Below are 15883 nucleotides of genomic sequence, written 5' to 3' on the forward strand. Positions count from 1 at the left end.
CTGGTTTTTATTCCGCATACAGACAAATCGGCTCTTCAGAACACACGCAATTTACAGACAAAAAAATACTAGTTGTAGTAGTGGTGGTGCACGCTAGATTGCGTCCATTCGTAGTGGATGTTCGGTGTAGTGGTTGAGACAGTTGTAGGTGTCCTCCTGCGATGAGTCTTCGAACTCCATGGAGGTATCAGGAATAATAATAATATTTTTGTATGTCTGACAATCATTTCCTACTCTGCTATTTAGATCCCCAACAAGGACCAACGTTTCCTTTTTCATTGTGTCAGTTGCTTTCTCTAAAGCATCAAAAAATTCCTCCACTTCTACCTTAGTAGAACCTTCTGTGGGACCATAGGCACAAATAAGTCTCATTGTCCAATTCCCCATTCTAATATTTTCCCACATCACTCTACTTGAGACTGCCTGCCATTCAAGATTACCCTCATATTTTGTGTTGAATACTATGGCTACTCCTTTTCCTTGATTGTCATTTCCTGAATATAACATTTTGTATTTATTGCTCAGAAAGATCACCAGTTTTTGTCTTTTTTGTTTCGGTCGCCCCTGTTATGTCGCTCTGGTACTTATCTAATTCCTCAGCTAGCTCCATTTCTTTGTCATTCAGGCTTCTTATGTGGATAGTACCGATCTTTAACTCTGGTGATACTAAGTTAGGATGTGCTTTCAGATTTGTTCCAGTAGCTGACTTTTCGCTGTTCTCCCTGGTTCCCTGGCAAAAACAACAGGAGGGGGCCTTGTTTAACCGGGTGACGATTCAGCCAGCATGAAATTTTGTCATGTTGTACCATCATTTTGTATATTGGTTTAAGCCAATAGGAATGCAATTTGGTCAGCTAAATCCCAAATTGCCAGCCCATCCTCGTTCGTTCAGTATCCAGGTAGATACCCAACAGGGTGCACCACAAGGAGGTGAGGATTGGACATAATGTCAGAAACCCTGGTCGGTTCTCCGCATTCCTTTAAAGGCTATGTGGAGGTCTCCTGTCAGTTATACAGCTTTGACCTTTAAGCGCCCCAACTTTTATGAATTGCTCATTAAATATCTCAACATATCCTCCACAGCAATTGTTCTTATACCATTTTCTCCAATCATCATCACCCTTTCATAATTATTTTTAATTTTTTTGCTGGCTACATATTGAAAGCACTTCCTAGGATTCTTTTTTGGGTTCATTAGCCCACTACTGCTCATTCTTCACTTTTGCTTCCCTTACCAAGTCAACCTCATTGCCCATTCTTTGTAATCCTCATGGAACTGATTATTACTACTTCTGTTGTCTCCATTACCTAGATTAAGCATGTATCACATGCTTAATCTCTTCATCCATTTCAACCTCTACCTTATTTAACCTTTGGACCCCTTAGAATACATTTAAACATTGCTTCTACTATACAGTTCTTGAATATCACCCAAGCAGCATTGATCTCCTTTCCAGCCAACTCTTCATTCCATGCTACACCTGTAAGCAGTCTCCTAAGCTTCTCATAATCACCAGCCTTGTCATTCCACATACATATGTATACTCTTTCCTCACACTGCTGGCAACCCCAAGGTAATCACTTCATGGTCATTCTCAGCAACTGGAGGGTTATTTGACATCCCGTTTACAATAACATCCTTTGATGAGATGATCAAATACGAGATCTTCAATCTTCGTGTGCCCACTGTTAACATGCTGCCGGTGGTAGTTGTCCCACAAAAATTCGGAAAAACTCATTTTTTTTACTTCCATTTTCTATTTCATTATTCCAGTCTATAATGGCGTAATTAAAATCGTCCATAATGATCACCTTTTCTTATTTGCTTAGCTAATTTGATTATACATTTCACAGTCACTACTATCAACAATTATCCGGTCTATAGCAATATCCAAGTAAGTATTTCATTCTATTCACCTCTATCTCATACCATACTGCCTCAAAACCACTTCCATTATTTCTCTCTTGCATCTCTACCTATTGAGTCTTGTATGGACTCAATAGCATCCACCTCCCTTTTTATCCTTTCTATCTTCACAAAATACATCCTACCCTTCCATCTCTATTCCTGTCAGAATGTCATTCTCATCCAACTATGTCTCACTTATTACAATTTTTGGGTGAACAAACTCAATCAATGCAACAATTTCATTTCCTTGTTTCCTATACTTCTAGCATTTATATACAAACATAAAAGTTCATTCCTGGATCTATAACAAGTTTCACTGATACCACTTATTAGATGTGACTTCATACTTTCCCCAAGCCATTTCTTTTTCTCATTCCTCCTAGAACCTTCTTCAAATCCAACTGTTTTCCCTTGATCCCAGGTCATCCCCTTCCCTTTTTGTCTACACATGCATTCACATCCTGTTGAAGCATCAACCTTTCTCACAATGTGTTCCCTGTTCACCCTGAATCTCCCTATTTATCTTGCACACTTGTTCTCATTCTCTATACTCATGCTACCTGCTTCATTCATAACCACCACTTCAATCTCTCCTTTCTTACTCTCCCACTCTTACACATTGTTTCTTACCTGATCAGATTCATTCTCTGTACTCATTTCTCTATCTTCCAGCAGTCTCTGTCCTTCAAACTCATTCCCCACATTAACAAACTGCACTCATTTCTCCTCACACATTCATAATCTTTGCTCTCCACCTCATCTCATCACTATCATATCTCGGCAACACATTACCTTTCCTATCACATTATCTTTTATCCTTCTCAACAACCTCCCGATATCCAATCTTATGCTTTCCTTGTTCTCAGTCAAATCATTTGTCCCTATTACCACTACCATATTGGATGGGGGGGGATACAATCAAGCACGTCTGGCTGCCCCTGAGATAAATGAGCAAGTGTGTGTGCCACACACAAAAATCATTATGCAATACTAAATGTGATTACAAAAGTTTTATTTGAAAGGGTTGGCAATGGCATTACACAATGGTAAGTGTGGGTCCAATAGGATATTGAAATGTCTGCAACTGAATGCTAAAAGTATCAATAATAAGGGAGAGGAGTTTGTGGCACTGATCAGCTTGACTCGGCCAAAAATTATATGCATCAGTGAGACCTGGATAGTAAATGATATTAGTTACAGGGATAAAATGTAAAGGATATTATATTTTCATTGAGAGGATTAGAGGGAGTAGGACAGGAAGCAGGATATTGCTGATGATAGCCAAAGAATCATAACCAACAAAATTAGAAATTAAAAAGGATCTTAGGTCTGGGGGAGATGGTTCACTTCAGGCTGTCAGGTGTGAAATAGTGGTCAATAAATACACAATATATTGTTGTTTGCTGTTATAGACAGGGGGTTCACAGGAAGATGTAGATACCATGTATTGGCAGATTAGCACAATGAGTGCAGGCCAAACAATTATTATGGGAGAGTTCTACTATGGAGACTACTTAGATTAGAGGGAGGAAGGGGGCATGGCAAGATAGAAGTGGAATTTAGCAACTGAATTTATACAGTTGCTAAAAGATAATTACCTGAAACAACATGTTATATTACTACTTCTAACTCAGAGGCCACCGCAGAGTTCTGATTTTTTTTTTGTATGCTTACAACTTGAACCACATGTCTCACTAGTTAAATCAAAGTTTTCCTTAGAGTCTGCCACTGACAAACTCCATTTTTCTTGAATAATATCTGTCTATCTGAATGTAGTTTGTGTCTGAAAGCTAATTCACATTGATCATTTTTAAAACTTTCTTTTCAATATTATATTCATTTTTATCCTATTCAAAACTAAATTGTATCACATCCTGAAGTAAAGTTAAATAGATAAAGTTGCATATAAGAAAGAACAAATACAAGAACAAATTTGATGTTCTTGTGTCCACCTGTTCAGAAACAAACATCATGCGTATTGTACATGTAGATTTTGATAGTATGCGAGAATAGTAAAATTATAGGAATTCTTCAAATGCTAATTGTTAATCTCTTCACCCATAAACTAGGTTTAAGTATATTGTTCAACTGTTTCTCATTTGGGCTGAAAAACTTTCCTTTGTACTGGCATTAATCACTTCTATATATTATTATATTTCAATATTCTAAAATAAATTAAACCCTAACATTTTAAATGACTGGTTAAAAGAATTTGTAATATATCAGTTTGTATTGTTGTTTTGTTACTACTGATTTGTATTAAAATACAATTTCATGAGCTTATACAATAACTTGCCATGCAAAAAGGACTTTTCAGACCAATTTTATGAAGTTGAGAGGGGGAAGCAGAGAAGGGAATAGTAGTGTCATTTTTCACAATTTTAGATGAAGATAAAACCAATCTCATTAATGAAGTAACCATAAAAAAAAATCTCATATTCCAGTTTATTTAAATTATTCAATTTTTATTACCACAGAATTCAAAAAAAGAAAAAAATGCTAAGTTTATCAAAGAACCTAAAAATCTACCCAACATTTATAAACAAGCCAATTCAGTAACAATTTAACATCAACGCTTCAAAATTAACTATAGATCAGTGTCAAATTTAAGTCTATACAGCTATATAGAAGGGAAGAAGTAGACAAAAGCAAAGTTACTGTCCTGTGAATCTTATTCACAGAACAGTAACAAATTATATGGCAATAGCAATTAAATATCTGGGATCAGATTTCTAATACAAGTTTCAATACAATAAATTTTATCAAGAATTTCAAATATTAAATGAAAAACTTTTTATACTTAAATGATATTATGAATTATCGGAATAGCTGAAAAATATGAAAAATAAGTAATGACTGAATTTCAATTATTATTCATTTTATAAATATAAGTTAAAATATAAATTTAAAAAAAAATTAAATGAAACATCAAAATTTTAGCTGTCATGATATTGAGGTTATTTTAGAAGACAAAATGAGAAGTTCCAGACTGGTTGAATGTGATCCCTGATCAAGCTTGAAACCCAAATTAGATTTTTTGAGCATTTAATTATTCAAATGATCATTTACATTAATATTTTTAATTATCAATTTATTTATTTTTATTTTCTCATTTTGTCTAAGAGATGAAGAATTCTTAAATATCAAAAACATCTGCATAGATATTTTTGATATTTAAAATTTATTTTTGATATATAAAAATCAAAGAAAAATTTTCTCAGCAGTAATAATTAACATTCAATGTATCTTTATTTGGAATTCAAAACAATTCCCCCCAAAAAATTTGATTTGACTAAGTAAGTAGTAAGTTATATAATGCATCACAAATAAATCAATTTTAGCTGACTTGGTCAGCTAGAATTGATTCATTTGTGATGCATTTCCACATTAAAATTTTTGTAAGATGCTTAATTAGCACTCTTAAAATTTTCACTTTGTTTACTAAAAATGAGCCAGGTCATGATAAATTCCTGTAAATAGCCTACACCGAATTATACCTATAGGTATTATATCGAATAATACTTAAGTTATATTCCTTATGACGTGGTAATTAAGAAGGTTATACCTCAATATTTTTTACTTTATAGTGGAAGGTTCATTAAATTCACATTCTAAAACCATATTCCCTTTATTTTTAATGAATTAGCATTAAATAAGAGTTCAGTTAGCAATTTCTAACTGCATTTCTGTAAAAAAATAAAAATAAATAAAGCCACTTGGTTCACCTATAGTACTAATATACTATAGGTTTAGAACTTTTCATGGGTGGGAGTTGCATAAAAAAATTAAAAAAGTTACTCAGCAGTTAACTCCTTCACTTGAATTTAAAATATGAAAATTTCATATATTCATTAAGTAATGTAAGGATAAAAACATCTGAAATAAAGCAAATAAAGTTTTATCACCTAAATTACTTCTTACCAAATTATTTTGAATTATAAATACAAATTTAAAATACCCCCTAAGATCATTTCCATTATAAAATGGAATCTGTTTAACATTTCACCGTTTAACACGTCACCAGGTTTTCAGAAGGATGAAGAGATGTTGGAAAGGGTCCAAAGGCGACCGACTGACTAAGGTAGTTTCTGATCTCTGGAATGCTGAGTATGAGGAAAGATTGAGAAGATGTAATTTGCAGAGTCTGGTGGAGAGGAGGAGGAGGGGAGATATGATAGAGACCTACAAGTTGGTAAGGGGTTGTTATAAGATCAATGGTGGAGAAGTTCTACAGAGAATAGTGGGAGACCAGGGGAGAACCAGAGGTCATCCCTGGAAACTGTATAAAGAGGGTGTGAGTAAGGGAGTGAGAGGCAGGTTTTTTTCGTACAGAGTTGTCAATGATTGGAATGCCTTGCCTGAGAGTGTGGTGTCTGCAAGGAGTTTGAGTGTGTTTAATACATGGCATAATGAGATGTGTGTGTGATAAAAGGCCCTCCCAGATGAGTCTTTGACTCCATGAGGTCTTGGGGTAATAATAATAATTTTTAAGCAACTATCAAGCTTCATTCCAAAAGTTTTAGAGTGGGCAGAAATTAAAATTTAGATATCAGGAATTTCACTATTTTGTATAAAAATATAATAAAATAATTTATTCTGATATTTTCTGGCTCAAGCAGAATATACAAAATATTTAATGTGGACCCCAAAGTATTCAAAACTACCAATCAATCAACATATCATCCATTATAAAGATTGTTGTTAACATATTATGAATTACTACTATTACTGATATGAAATTTTGATTTAATAGGTTTTACCATATCTAACTTGCAATGAACACACAGAAGGCACAAGTTCAATCCAATAACCATCACATTTCTACAGCAACCTTAAAGAAGTATAATAAGCAACTATATAATATTAAAGCTTTATAAAAATTTGACTAGACCAAAACAACATGGAATAATAAAATATTTCTGCATTTACGTGTGATAGACAAGAGCTCATATTTGAACTCAAGATTTAAATTGCACTTCAAGTTTAAAAAGGCAGATTGAGAGCTGGCATTCAACTTTCAATATTGCATTAACCTAATGCAAGTACTTAAATGCTACACATTATATAATTAATTAAAACCTGTGAGATTTAAATATCAGGTAAATATATAAAAATATTTTAAATGAAATTTCCATTAACTTACAACTATATAAACTGGCATTAGTAATTTTGTTGGAATTTCAAAACATGGCTAAAGGCATGTGAAATATGAATTATCATTACAATAATTATGTAAAATAAAATTTATAAGCAACATGCCTCTCAAAATTTTGGTAAAAGGCACTTGATTTCTCATGTGTGATATGACATACAGTATTTAGTTGTGTGGTAGAAAATTCCATGGAGAAAAATATACAATCGAAACTTGTATAAAACACATGCCACCAAAATGTTGCTTTTTTTTCTTTTAAAGCCATGAAAACTACATCAAAATTTAAGAATCTGCTATTCTATGAATATACACTAGCAGCAGACACCAAGAAAACTAGAGGGGTGAGGAAAGTAATTACATTTTGGGCTACACATTAAAATATTTAAATTTTTTTCTCCCCTATATTGACACTATCTGATTCACCCAAAATTGTGGCTCCTACCATAATTTCAGAAAATTGACAAATTATAAAAATTAACACAAAAGAAACACCATTAGTTTATAGTTCATGACTAGTCACATTAATAATTAAAAATATACAAAGTTTACTTTAAACTGTACTTAGTAGAGGTACAATGAATTATTCAATTTAATATATTTTTTGAAAGAGATCACAAAACTTAGGTAAACTAGCAAAAATATAAAGCTTCGCAAATGTATATACAAACATGCACGCACAATTAAAACATTAACTAGGACCAAAATATACAAAACTGCCACACTGAAACATGGCAAGAAAAGCAAGAAATTAAGAAAGCATTAAATTCAAATTAAGGTTTTCAATTCCCTTAAAACACAGCGACTAGATAACTCCGAAAATGCACACACCAAATATTTAAGAATAAATTACGAATATTATGATGCTATTTACAATGGAAATAGTAAGATTTTTTACTCTTTAGATGGATGTAAACATATACTTTATAATGAAAACACGATTTAAAATTACATCCTGAGTAGCTCAGGATGTCTAATTTCATCAAATACTAAGCCAGCCAAGTATAAGAACCTAGATAATTTTCATCCTCATTTATAAATAACGTATATACTTTTTTTATTTTTTATTATTGGAATGAGATCATGAAGGTAAGTATAAAGGGGGGGGAGTCTTCAAGAAAGCTATTACTACTCAGTGATAATGTACAATGTTTGCAGAATGGAGACTAGTTGGTGGTTTATACTTTTTAATTAGAAGTAAAATTTTAGTAATTTGATTGCTTAGTGAGAGGTATAACATGTCAGTTGTTATAATAAAACAAATCCTATACTATGCTATGTTCTCCTTATCTGCAACTACAGAAAACCGTGATGACTGAGGACTTAATGAATCAGATTCAGAAGAGGTAATAGTGAATATGCTCGTTTCTCTTGAATCCGACTCCAAATGAGAAGCAGTCACAGTAATTGTTGCAATTTGAGATGAAGACAGTGGGTGACTAATTACAATATCACGAGAGATTTCTCGCCTGGAAAGTGGATCACTCCTAGGAACCACTAATGGTTCATCATGCACAAAACAAAAGTTATCATTTCCTTGTATAACACTTTCATAAGATGGAGGCAGATATTCACAGTACTTAACAGCATCATCATAACTTGGAGGAAGGTCACATTCAATGTGATTAAGGAACGAAACTTGTCCGGATGTATTATCAATGTTTTCTCCAACATCTAAAAAGAAAATCAATTATCAGTAAACTATTTTCAGTAAATAAAATAAAATGTATTTAAAGGCCATGAAAGAAGCAAATTTTTGCCTCTTGCATAACCAAGTGCAACCCTTTTGTAAGGAATACAATAAAATCATTCTCAATTAACCTTCCACGTGAACTAACTTGATTGTACAAATAATTTCGATTCTGCTTGTATATTCCCCACTGTTTGAGTAAAGGCCTCTCCCTTTAAGGGAGGGATTGGGTTGACTTCTCCCATGGTGACCCACTCCATCTTGAAAGATGGAGACAGTTGTGAAGGTACAACCGTCTTACTCCTCTTTTAATGTCCACATTCAAAGAGGAGTAAGATAGGGATGCATAATCTCCCCAATACTATTTAACATCTATAGTGAACATCTAATGAAGAACAGAGGAAATGAAAATAGTAATCAAGATTAATGGAAAATACATAAATAATATAAGATATGCTGATGATATGGTGTTCATAACTGATTCAAATACAGGATTAGAAGAAATGCTAACCAAGATAATCGAACATGGAGAGTATGGAAGAATTAAACCTTAAAAAGACCAAATACATGATAATAAATAAAGGAAATATAATAAAGTGCAAACTAGAAGTGTTAGGTCATAACATACAACAAGTGGAAACATACAATTACTTCAAATGTATATTCACAAAGACTGAGAAAAGGAAATACAAACTAGAATCCAAAAGACAAAAGCAGCTTTCTGGAATAATGGATACATCCTCAGAAACAATATTGACAGCAAAACAAAACTAAGAATAATCAAAACATACATGTGGTCAGTCTTAAATTACGGATGTGAAAACCAGATATTAGATAAATGAACAATGAGAAGAATACAAGCATTCGAGTTGTGGTGCTATAGAAGAGCCCTCAAGATCTCATGGAGAAAAAATAACAAATGTAGAGGTACTACAAATGATGAATACAAAGAGCTAACTAGTCAGAGACAACATGAACAAGAAGATGAGAATGGTTGGACATATGAGAGGGTCAGCTGGAGAACTGAGTAAAGTAATTTTAGAAGGAAAGATAGAGGAAACAAGAACAAAGGGAAGGAGAACATGGATAGACAATATTCTAGAATGGGTGAAAACTAAATTATATGGTGACATTAAAAGAATGGCAGAAAATAGAGCGATGTCGAAAACCATAATTGCGACCCTTCAATACGAAGATGCCACCTAAGAAGAAGTGGACTGGCTTGAAGATACAAATAATTGTGATTCTGCTTGTATATTCCCCATTGTTAGGTAAAGGCTTTCCCATTGAGGGAGGGTTGGTCTACTTCTCCCATGGTGACCCACTCCATCTTAAAAGAGCATATATATAGTTGTATGAATGAATATATGAAGGTGAAAAATCACAAACATCCATGTCTATGGTGGAATTCGAACCCTCAACCTTTTGGCTGGAGAGCGGTTATGCTAACCACTCAGCAAACCAGGCTGGCACAAATAAGTAAGATTAAATATTTTAGCACACATACAAGCAAGAACAGTTAGCTGAATATTTGGCACTCATCTGACAAATCAGTTAATCATATTTACTCCTAGAAGGAAAAAAAAAAAATCATGCACTAGCAAACTGGATCTTGGTTCCAGGTGACAGGGATATGCCTTCAAGTTATTCAACTCAAAACAGGAAAACCAGCCAGAGTGAACTGGCTTTGTAGTCTTGGTTGCTTTAGCTGTAATTCCAAACAGTAATACCAATTTTTCCCATTACTGATTATAGTAGCTTCACTCCAAAACCATTCTTTGTTACTTCTATACATTCCGATTCTGTTTGTTTACTTTATATTTTGTAAGTTACTCCAACAATAACAGATCATATACCTAGAGTGAAGAAGATAATCATTTTGGAGTCAAATGGATGACAAAAGGAATAAAAGTAGAATTGCAGAAGAAAAAAGAGATCATGGAAGGCATATAAAGAGAGGTAGAGAATACTTGCATAAGGAATATAAGGCTCAGGTTAGGAAAGTGACTAGTATTGTAAGGAAAGAAAAATTAGAATATGAGAGAAGACTTGCAATGCAATCTCAAAGATTTTCGCTATATGGCAAGTAGGAGGAAAAATAATAGTGGATGGATTACCTTGCTGGGTGGAGATGGGAATCGGGTGAACAAACCAGATGACATAGTTGAGCTATTTCATGATCGACTTATTAGAGTGTTCCATCCTTGTACTGAGGGCTTTTAAAACTTAAATGAATTTTTAAGTTTTAAAAATTAATTTTCCATTCCAAACACCATCCACATGTGTTTGCTTATGTCAGATTTCACTTCTTCTGAAACTATCAATTCAGAGAAACTATGTATTGTGCAATCTGAAACTATCAGTGCAACTGACATCTTTTAGTGAACATATTGTTGCAGACCTGGAAGCTCAGCCTAACAAGTACGAGTTGAGCTGAGTCTTCTATGCAGAATACAAATCAACACCCTTCCGTCTTTCTATTAGTTCTCTAAGTTAAAACTTTGTAGTTATCTGAACATGATGTTTGATTATTGAAATACTGGAATGTTCACAATAACATCTTCAATGGCTGTGTGAAGGATTTCATGATGTACATGCATAGATCATGATTGGAGCTCTCTCTCTCTCTGCTTTTGCAGTATTTGTGAATATAATCCAATTTTGAAGAATGGCAAGTAAAAAAAAATATACAAGATTTTTTCATTTTAATAAATCTATTTTAACATTTATATTTGTATAAAAACTTTTTGTACATTTTTATCAAGAGGCATAAAAAACGGGATGTCTTACATACCAGCAGCGGTGCTGCCTGCAACCATTACTGTTCAAATCTTTATGTCAATAATATTGTCACAGGACTACAAGGAGATGTTCAGTTGTCTGCAGATGATGTGAAGCTTGGGAAGGTTATTAGTAATAATGCTAATATTTTGGCTCTTCAAGAGGATTTGAATAAGCGCTGGGGATGTCAGTTTAATGCAACTAAATATAAGGTTTTAAAATTTGAGCTCCACAGATGGAATGCTTCATATTCACTTTTTTACTAAATAATTTAAGGAAATTACAACGTCAACTAGGATATACATTAAAATAAATTTTAATATACTTCAATATTTCGGCAACGTCACGTTTGCCATTTTCAAGAAACTTAAGAACACGACACATACACACAGGCACAACAAACAGTAAGTGAGGAAGAAGCAGGAAGCTATTATTTCTCCTAAAGTCCTGATGGTGCCCCCTAGCAGGCAATGTTGATATTCTTAGGTGATTGGGCTGAAGGTCTTCTGATGTAGGCTTCCCAAATTTGAGGTCTCATGCAGCCAAAAAGCCACGATAATACACCGTAGTAAATACAAATATGAAAGGCTTTTCATGGAATCAGCTTCAGCCCTAAAAAACAATCCAAACAGAGAATACGGCGGAAGAAAGCCACAATAATACACCATAGTAAATACAAATATGAAAGGCTTTTCATGGAATCAGCTTCAGCCCTAAGAAACAATCCAAACCCCAACAAATTTGGCTGCATGAGACTGCCTCAAATTTGGGAAACCTACATCAGAAGACCTTCAGCCCAATCGCCCAAGAATACCAACATTGCCCACTAGGGGCCACCATCAGGACTTTAGGAGAAATAATAGCTTCCTGCATCTTCCTCGCTTACTGTTTGTTGTGCCTGCATGCACGTGTCTTGTTAAGTTTCTTGAAAATGGCAAACGTGACGTTGCCGAAATATTGAAGTATATTAAAATTTATTTTAATGTATATCCTAGTTGACGTTGTAATTTCCTTAAATTATTTAGTAAAAAATGCATAACCAACGTCTAAGCCTTTCCACGAGAATTCATATTCACTTGGAGTTATATTAGAAGTGGAGGAAGCAAGGGATCATGGATAGAGAATTGAAGTTCCAAGGACATACTGCAAAGGTTGTGAAGACATCAGAAATGCAGGCTATGTTGAGGAGAACATTGACCACAAGAGATAAGTGTGCTAGTCTCATTGTATAGAGCTTTTGTAAGACCACACCTGGATTTCTGTGCTCAGATCTGATCACTGCGATTTGAAAGGGATGAATTAACATTGGAGAGGGTGCAGAGATGGATAACAAATGATATCAGGACTGTACAATGTTTATTATTAGGATAGACTGAGGGCATGCAGACTGCAGAGTTTGGTGGATAGAAGGGGCAAAGGAAAGATATGATACATACATTTAAGCTGTTGAAGGGTTATTACTTTATTAACACTGAGGATATTTTTCATATGGTAGAACAAGGGAAAGGAGCAAGGACAAGAGGCCATCCCTAGACGTTGCAAAAGAAGACAGGAGCATGGAATGCATTGCCTGAGAGGGTGGTGAAAGTGCAAACAGTGGATGAGTTTAAGGAGTGATATGACACTTTGTGACTAGTGCTGACATCCCACGATGTCTTGACTCCATGGAGGTCAGGAAAATAATATTCAGTTATAAAAAAAAAAGGAAATAATTTGTTGAACTAATGTCCCATTAGATTTGCTTTGATCTTTTAAATCACAGTATATTCACTACTTTGGAAACACTCAGTTACTCAATCACCTGTACAAATTATTTCACTATCTACAGGATATATTCTGTCTATATTACTCATCGAAGAATAGGCTAGAACTACAAGTAATCGACATTTCTAGGGCATTTAAAACTGGGTATGACAGAGGACTTAAGCACATCTTAGTTTTTCTGCTATCTTTTGTAATTTTTTTTTTTTTGTTTCAAACTTCCTTGCTAATGGGGGAGTGCCAGAAATGTTTTCTGCAGCACATACAGTCCATTCCTCAATATCTTCAATAGGGAAAGGCAACCTAGTCCATTTCAGTGAATTCAAAGCATCCAGTTTCTTTCAACATCAACTTACATTTTGATGACACCCAAATCACTAGGTCAGATGGATCTCCTTGCAGTTTCCGCTGCCTCTTCTTTATATAAATCACATCCTATGAGTTTCCAAACTTACTGTTCCACGTTTGGGATGGGACATTAAACCATTAAAAATCCTTGATTTTAAAGGGATCAAAATTCGACTAACACTAACTTGAATATTTTTTTTAAAATTTCATTTTACTGACTGTTCTATTATACAGATGGTCTTTTCTGTAGGTATTTTCTTATGGATATTATTCAAATGAACTGAATCACAATCCCTCTGCTATCCTCTAAATATAACAACATGAGTGGTAGCTGGTCAATATCCATAAACTATTAAATTTCAAACATGCCAAAACAGCTTTTTTTATTTTTATTTTCTCTGTCTCAATTCTTTGGTATAGTTCCCTGTGAGAAGAAACTGTTTCCTTATGGTTCTTCTCCATAGATTGCCATCTGCAGCTTTTAAAAAAAAATAAACACACACACACCAATAAAATCTTTTTTTTTTAAGTGTTTAGGGATAAGTATGTTCTTATCCCTAAACACTTAGAACTAAGGCTTTGCAAACTCTCTCTTATAGGACCGATATACAAAAACTTGTAAGAGACTCATTTACAGGATCAAGTAGACAAAAGGTTGTATATTACCTATACTATAAGACTCTGCAATGCTAGAATCTGGTGGAGAGAGAGCTGATTGGAATAATCAGATATTAAGATGGAGAGAAAAGGTTTAATGTTCAGTTAATCAGTAAAATTATTTAGATTTTTGAACTTTGATGTTATGTGGCATATTGATGTTCAAATAACGGTAGATTTCAATGCCACAGTAGGGAACATTCCACTTGGTAAATATAGGAACAAATGGTGAAACTACTGTACATGCAATAGAAATGGATACAGACTTAGAGATTTTGTCATGTACAATAACTTAAAATTATTAATACTATTTTCGATCATAAGGATTGCCATAAATTCACTTGGGAAACAAGAAACCTAAAAAGTATAATAAATCAAATAATAACTAATGGCAAAGCAGCTAATGATACTAGATGCCAGGTATTTAGCAGTGCAGAAATAAAATCTGATCATTATTTGTTACAAAGAAAATTAAGAATATCTCCAAGATGGTTGAAAATTAACCAAATCAATGCAAAGAGAAATCCTGAAAAATCAAAGTAGTTACTACTTTTATTTGCAAGGATAAATGAACTAAAGCAACTAAAAGAAAATTACAAGATAGAATGGAATAATTAAAAAGAAAAAACATTAATAAATACAACAACATAATGCCTTGAACCAAAGTAAATGGAAGAGGAGAAGGGGAATAAGAACCTGGTATGAGAACATTCAAGCAATAATCAAAGACAAGAAAGAAGCATATAAACAATGGATAAACAAAAAAATCACTAGAAGCAGAAATAATCATAAACATAAAAGAGCAATAGCAAAAAAAAGCATGCTGGAAAAAGAATAGAGAAACATGAGATTACTTCACAGAAAATTGGAATGAAAACTTACAGTGAAGAGACCAAATACTATTATTATGGGCAATTCCAAGGAGTCCATAGACTCATCGAGGGAGGCCCTAACATCATGTCAAGAACAACTATTCAACATTCACACAGTATCTATCATACTTTGCCTTGAACTCATTTACAGTCATGGCACCCACAATAGACTCTGGCAGCTTATTCCATTCATTTACCACTCACCAAGTAAAAACCTAGCTCTAACACCCTTGCTAGCCACGCTCTTACCAGGCTTCCATGGATGGCCCCCTAGTCCTCCCACTACCAGTCCTATTCTCAAAAATATCTTCTGAATTAATCTTATAGAAGCCCTTCAGTAATTTGAATGTCTCAATCATATCACCCCTTTTCCACCTATCAACCTATTTCTGCAACCCTCAAATCTTCAACCTGTTCTCGTAAGGTTCATTCCATAGTCCTGCTATTACCTTTGTCACTCGTCTCTGGATCTTCTCCACCTCCTCCTCATCGAGAAGAAACCCTGGTCCCCCCATATCTGGGCACAGTAGCCTAGATGGGTCTTATTAAGGCTCAACACAGAGGAACAATAACCTGTTTGTCTCTGCTTGTTAAAGTACTTTTCAGCAACCAAGTGATTTGATGAGCTGATTTAGCCACTTTTGTGATATGTCCCCTAAACTTCAACTCCCTATCCACCAACACTCCCAAATCCCTGGCCTCCATCTCCTGGAGTA

General features: G+C 34.2%; 1 protein-coding gene across 7 annotated transcripts in view; it reads right to left on the reverse strand.

Annotated features, from left to right (window-relative positions):
* Positions 1 to 4353: 4353 nt before the first annotated feature.
* The window catches only part of LOC150103134 (uncharacterized), a 297815-nt gene continuing 286285 nt past the window's right edge, over positions 4354 to 15883 (reverse strand). For all 7 annotated transcript variants that reach the window (XM_090397967.1, XM_090397972.1, XM_090397966.1 and 4 more), the window contains exon 14: positions 4354 to 8732. In XM_090397967.1, coding sequence (XP_090254093.1) covers positions 8329 to 8732 — 404 coding nt within the window. In that variant the 3' untranslated portion in view covers positions 4354 to 8328. The remainder of the gene's footprint in view (positions 8733 to 15883) is intronic.

This window comes from Typopeltis vanoorti, chromosome 9 (genome assembly GCF_054136105.1).
Source record: "Typopeltis vanoorti isolate ZY-2024b chromosome 9, IOZ_Tvanoo_1.0, whole genome shotgun sequence".
NCBI classification, from domain to species: Eukaryota; Metazoa; Arthropoda; class Arachnida; order Uropygi; family Thelyphonidae; genus Typopeltis; species Typopeltis vanoorti.